Genomic DNA, 6,564 nt, shown 5'->3' with positions numbered 1-6,564 from the left:
TTTTCTGATATTGTTTTGTTTGGACAAATATTCTTTATGTGAATATGTTTATTATTAAACTAGTCCCAAACAGGTGCTGTCCTCAGGATCCTGTAAGCTCCAACAAACTGAAGGCCTGGAGGCTGAAACAGCAAAGCTGATCAATAATCAATATGTGTGTGTGTATTAATCACTCATGTATAAACTTAGTTGCCTTAAAGGGACTTGCGTTAACTTATTGCTTTAACTTTGACAGGCCTGGTATTTACAGCAGTGACACTTCCTGCAGCACAAATTATTTTCATGCTGTCAACATGTCCAACAGTATTTTACAGTTTCATGAGTTTTGTCCTGAATGAGTTAAGACTAAAATCCATAATTACGTCTGGTGTCATGTGGTACAACAGCCTGAACCGTGGGATGTTCAGGGTAAAACCTGCAGCTGTAAAGTCAATTTCAACCATCGGACAAATGTTTTTGTGGAAGTTGACTTTGACACCACAAAAGGAAGCAACTTAATCCCATGTTATCCTTCCAAACATGAGCAGAGCCTATAATGTGAGGACTTTAATCCTGAGTCTAACAGGATTAGAAGTTTAACGGAGGCGTCTGTCATTGAGCTGAGGACACGATGAAACTTGTGTTTTCTTGTCATCACCACACGGACGGTGATGAAAAACCTGTTTTTCCAAGTTTTCCGTTCATTAAAAAGGAATAAAACCCCAAACTGGAGCCTCAAACGAAAACAGAAGTACAAAAAGAATGAATTAAGACCTGTCAGTGTCCTGTTTTTGTTCCGGATCTCCCTTATGAATATTCACCGTGGCTTTACTTCAAAAACCTCATGTTTCATCTCAGCCAGTCCTTGTTCCTGCTGCGTCCTAGTTGTACCTGCGACGACACACACGTTAAACACACACGGTAAACACACACTTTTCCCAACAGCGACGGCATCAGAGCCAAGTTGGAGCAGCTACAGAGAGAAACCCTCCACACTGGGTCGTGTAATGACACAGATATGAAGGGGGAGGGCGGGAGCTCCTGCACTCAGAGGGGTGGGATAAGGGACTGGGAAGAGGGGAGGATGTGGGGGAGTGGAAGGAGAGGACACACACTAAAGGGCCTAAAAGCGTCCTGATTAACACATATACTGAGCACACACACAGACTGTCATGTAAAATTCACCTGCAGACGCCAACGTTTGTGGTGACAAATGACAGAAGAGTCTCCGAGGGGGAACCACTTATTCCAGCTGAACTGGGAATGTGGCAGAGCTTGTTTTTAAAGGGCTAAATTGGTGTTTTTCATGTTTTAACCGAAACATGTGACTAACAGCCTCAGTCCTGCTGTTTCCATCAGATCTGCTGTGTGTGTGTCTGTTGTGTGTCAGGGACATGGACCAGGCTCCGGTGTGAACCCCCTGAGCTCCTAAACTGCCACCATGCACAGACCGAACGTCCATGTTGATGTTTCCCACACTGAATGATGGCGACAGGCGACGTGTGCAGAGGAGGGAGACGTTAAAATGACCACATGGATGCTGATCTGACACTCACACATTAGATAGGAATCGGATCTAGGACCACATATGCAGGTGGACCAGATCTGGTTTGGTCTGTTCACACTGTGGGAACATCAGGACTGAGTCAGTGCAGCTGTGACTGTTACTACTAGTTACATCCTGAACAAGTTTTGGTATAAAAACACCTGGATGTCATAGTCCTGTCATAGTTCCACGGGCCTGCTGACCCACAGTCACAGTTTTAGAAAGTTCCAGGTCTCAGACGGAGGCTGCAGTTTCCTCCTGCTGTTGTCTGTTGTGGTTTTGGTGCTGCGACCTGGTTCTGTGAGTTTAAAGAAGACCGAGCCAAAACACAGGACCAGGACACACAGACACAGCGTCAGGACAGTGAGGAGGTGGTACCGCTGCTGGTTTCAAACCTGAGCCCTCTGAGAGGTTTTAGTGAGGAAGTGTGTCAGTGAACGGCAGCGATCGCACACATGCACCCACTGCTATCGTCTGATATTCTAATTAGTACGACATCAAAACAGGAAAGAGGTCCAGCAGCTCCCGGCGGACTCAGCGCCCGTCCAAAAGCACACCTCAGATCCACAGCAGCACAAAGTTTTCAGGTCGTTTCAGCTCCAGGAGGAAAATCTGTAAAGCTTTCTCTTTCCTTCTTCCTGACAGCAGCTGCTTTTGTTTAGCTGGTAATGCTTTGTGGCACAGTGGAAATGTGTATAGTGCTGTCTCTTTACAGCATAAAGTTGTGGGTCTGAACCCAGGTGGACCCGGGGCCTTTCTGTGTGGAGTCTGCATGTTGTCCCTGTGTCTGTGTGGGTTTTCTCCTCCCACAGTCCAAACACATGCAGGTCAGGATTAGGGTCTGAACCCAGGTGGACCCGGGGCCTTTCTGTGTGGAGTCTGCATGTTGTCCCTGTGTCTGTGTGGGTTTTCTCCTCCCACAGTCCAAACACATGCAGGTCAGGATTAGGGTCTGAACCCAGGTGGACCCGGGGCCTTTCTGTGTGGAGTCTGCATGTTGTCCCTGTGTCTGTGTGGGTTTTCTCCTCCCACAGTCCAAACACATGCAGGTCAGGATTAGGGTCTGAACCCAGGTGGACCCGGGGCCTTTCTGTGTGGAGTCTGCATGTTGTCCCTGTGTCTGTGTGGGTTTTCTCCTCCCACAGTCCAAACACATGCAGGTCAGGATTAGGGTCTGAACCCAGGTGGACCCGGGGCCTTTCTGTGTGGAGTCTGCATGTTGTCCCTGTGTCTGTGTGGGTTTTCTCCTCCCACAGTCCAAACACATGCAGGTTCAGTTGGTTGGTGACTCTAAATTGCCTGTAGGTGAAACCAAAAGTCTAATATTTTGATATATTGATGTTTTTCTCACTGTTGATGCTGTTTCTACTTTTTGTGTTTTGTTCTCTCTTCACAGGAGATCCCGACTGTGCGTCGTCCTGCAGATCGTCCTCACCGACACTGTTCTCACTACAAATCAGTGACATGACAAGCCGAACAAGACTTGCAGGGTCTTTTAATTCATTTAACCTTGTGAATTCTGTCTGGGTGTGTGCAGCCACAGGCCCGGTGTCCTACTGTCACCCTGATTCAATCTGGCCATCGGGGGGGGGGACCTTGCTCCCTCAGGGAAGCTGTTTCCCGGGGGACACAGAGGCTGACGGACACACCAAGGACAGTACCTGTTACTTGTTTTCATTGTGGTAAAAAAGTGTGTGCATGTGTTTCGACTGATTTTCAGCCTTTTGTGGCATCTGACCTTTGACCTCCCCATTGTTTTCTGACCTGAAGCGCATGTTGTCAGAAGGAACACACACGTGTACCATCATCACCATGATCATCATCATCTTCATCATCATCTTCATCATCATCTTGTGTCAGACGTGGGTATAAGGAATAAAAGAAGAAAAAGGGAAGATGCCAAACGTTTGTCCGTCCAACAAAGCAACGATCCTCGTCCAATCACGTCTGTTGAGTGAAGTTAGAGGGAGGAGTCAAAGGGTGGAGAGCTGTGAAAAGACAAAATATCATTGGACATATAGAGAATATATAAGAGGGGGAGAGAGAAAAGTGGGGCTTCACAGGCTGGAGATGGAAAGAAAGAAGAGGAGGAAAGATTTTCTGAAGAAATGACGGAGGACGAAAAGAAGAAGACGAAACCTCAGAAAAACTAAAAGAAGATACAGACAGAAAACATGAAGTGAGAAGAAAAGAAACATACAGTGAGAAAGACAAAGAAATAACCAGGGAGACAGAGAAAAGGCTGTTTTTCCAACTAACTCAGGTCAGTGTGTTTTAATCAGTAATATCAGTATTATAATGACGACTGAGCACATTATAAACACAGTTAAATTATGTTGTGAGAAATAAAAATAATAAAACAAAATAAATTATTAAACTTTATTATTATTATTTATTAAAATATAACAATTTAATTTTATAAGTATGTACAAATGATTATATTGACAACTATTATTTATTACATATTTATATATTATTATAATAGATACTAATATATATTATAATAATATAATGAAAGTTATTTTAAAGATTGAATGATGAACATTTTCTAATAAAGAGAGAGATTATCTGGAGGATAACTATAAATAAACATTTAAAAAATTGTAAATAACTTGTTTTATTTTATTTTTTACCACAAAATAAATAAATACATTTATATTAATAGAAAATAAATATAACATTTATTTAGCACTGATGCACATATTTCACTAAAGATATAAAAACATCCACATTATTATTGTTGTAGTAATAATAATAATTATTATGTTAATTTCTTGGTCTTGTATTTATAAACAGGAGGCTCAGGTGAATTTGACCAATCAGGAGGCTGAATGGAGGCTCCTGTTGTGATTGCAGGAGACAGGGCGATGCCTCCAGACTCTGACGAGGTGTGTTAACATTTGTCTGTACATGTAAACAACGTCAGACACGTGTCCATTGCCACAGAAAGTGTTTTTGTTTGTTTGTTGTTTGTTTGTTTACCTGTCACACACAAACGTGAACCATGTGTATGTGCTGTCCTGCCGCCAGTCCGTCCGGTGCACGGTGTCCGGCTGCAGCTGTGTCTGTTTCACACCTGGAAGAGCCCAGCTCCGGTCATGTGACCGCTGTGGCCACGGCTGGGTGGCACACGGTAAGAAACACACACACACACACACACACACACACACTACAACTCTGGCAACAACCTCCTTTCTCCACAATGGTCAAACCTCAGACCGTTGACTATTTTAAACTAATCTTAATCACTGATAAATGTTATGTCTTTGCGTTATGGTCAAACTGTTGTAATTCTAGTGGACAATAAAATAACAACAGGAAGCTGTTTGACATAAGAACAAAGACAAGTCATATAACTGAGGTATGAACAGCTGCGATCGATTTGAGCTGCTGTTGTTTCCGTCTCCCTGCAAAACAAACAACCCGACACCTTCAACATGTCAAACTGGTTCATGTCCTTTAGAAACTTGGAAAATAAACTTTGACAGCACAGCCTTGGACTTGACGCACACACACAAACACACAACAGATGTGTGTCTCTAGTGACATGAAGTCAGGTGTCGCTGTCATCACATCACCGAGAACATCTGGAGGGAGCATCTGGACACACACACACACACTGAGCTCGTCTAGTCTCGTCGAGTGTTTTCACCCTGTGCTCAGTTATTAACTTTACTACGGCACATTTTTCATTCCAAAGGTCCAGTCAGGACCATGCTAAGTGGCTAATGCTATCAAAACCTACAGGTTAGCTTTAGATGCTGGGGGAGACGTAGTTTGGGAGGTGTAATTCACTGTACTCCCTTTCCAGCCTTGGAGAAGCTCCAGGCCCAGCCACCTTCCAGTTGTGGTCCAGTCGAAGTGGCTCTTCCTGGGCTGGTGTTTGATCTGAGCTCCCTGGTCTTGTATGGAACTCAAGCTGTCCCGGTTCGGCTGAAAATACTACTGGACCGTCTCTACAGCATCCTGACCCCAGAGCAGGTACACTCAGCCATCTGGAAGGAATCTCATGGAGAACTAGATCAGACTGAATATGTCACAGATTATTGGTGTGTTTTTAGGTCAGTCACATTCTGCAGACTCTGGGCTGGAGTCTGGGGGACTACGTTAGAGGTTACATGCTGCAGGTAAAACACAGTCACACTATTCAATATTATATCAATATCAGATTTCTTTATATGGGTTTCACTTACTTCCTCTCCAGTATCCCAGTGGGACGGTGTTGGACCGCTGGTTGATGGTGACCCCTGAAGAAGAGCTGCTTATCCTCAAACAGTTCCTTCGTTTTGGCGAGACACGCCCCATTGTGGAGTTGATGACGCTTCAGTGTTTGGCAGCTGTCAGTCATTTGTCTGATCCAGAGCAAAGTCCCATCCCGAAGAGCAGCCAGTCAAAGACCAGCACAGCGACTGAGCGGGATGGAGCTCCGGGAGTATTCAGGAACACAAGAGGAGATTCCTGTTTGGTGGCTGGTGTTTACCGTTTTGAGAAAAACCGTCCTGCTAGCCACAACGACACAGTTCAACATTTTGAAAACTTTCTGGGAGGACTATCTTTGCTCCTGCCTTTCCACTTTCCAAGCTCTGCTCATCAGTGTTTGGTTCCTTCCACCAAGGTACTCTAATGAAAGTGTCTTTATTTTCCAAGCAGCCCAACACCAGCATGTTTTCAGCAGGAAGCTTCCTAACATTCTCTGACCACTGCACTGTTTTCTCCACTTAATGTGAGCTCCTCATGCTTGTGGTTTGTTTTCTTTTGTTTTTCAGGAGTTTCTTCCTGTCACTAAGCTGACACGCTGCCTACGGAAGCCCAGTGAGACCAAACTGGTTGAGAGACAAAGGCAGGATGTAGGAAAGGTAAAACAAGAGAATGAGCCGATTTTGCAGCAATCCAAAGGTGAACTGGTTTTAAAAATCAAAGCAGACCCTGACAAGCCAAACAAGGTCCAGTCCCTTTGGCATCAGATTCCCCGGTTCAGCGAAGACTCTGATCTTCACAAGCGTGTGGCCAAACAGGAGAACACTTCTTCACTCTCTCCC

The 6,564-nt window shown here is 44.6% G+C and overlaps 1 protein-coding gene across 1 annotated transcript; it reads left to right on the top strand.

The window, feature by feature from the left end:
* The first annotated feature begins 4,356 nt into the window (after positions 1-4,356).
* Positions 4,357-6,149, top strand: LOC113125455 (zinc finger protein basonuclin-2-like). The gene is made up of 5 exons (XM_033325732.1): positions 4,357-4,413; positions 4,556-4,658; positions 5,337-5,506; positions 5,587-5,652; positions 5,730-6,149. Exons 1-5 carry the CDS (start codon positions 4,357-4,359, stop codon positions 6,147-6,149), a joined length of 816 nt encoding a protein of 271 aa, XP_033181623.1.
* The last annotated feature ends 415 nt before the right edge of the window (positions 6,150-6,564 follow it).

The sequence above is a fragment of the Mastacembelus armatus genome, chromosome 18 (genome assembly GCF_900324485.2).
Source record: "Mastacembelus armatus chromosome 18, fMasArm1.2, whole genome shotgun sequence".
Taxonomy (NCBI): Eukaryota; Metazoa; Chordata; class Actinopteri; order Synbranchiformes; family Mastacembelidae; genus Mastacembelus; species Mastacembelus armatus.
This window is presented reverse-complemented; position numbering and strand designations above follow the sequence as displayed.

What these genes read in the sequence shown, in the direction of transcription:
- LOC113125455 (XM_033325732.1), top strand. Translation starts at nt 4,357, where the DNA reads ATGGAGGCTCCTGTTGTGATTGCAGGAGACAGGGCGATGCCTCCAGAC. An exon ending in GCATCCTGACCCCAGAGCAG is followed by an intron (nt 5,507 to 5,586) that starts GTACACTCAGCC and finishes GTGTGTTTTTAG; the next exon opens with GTCAGTCACATTCTGCAGAC. An exon ending in TTAGAGGTTACATGCTGCAG is followed by an intron (nt 5,653 to 5,729) that starts GTAAAACACAGT and finishes CTTCCTCTCCAG; the next exon opens with TATCCCAGTGGGACGGTGTT.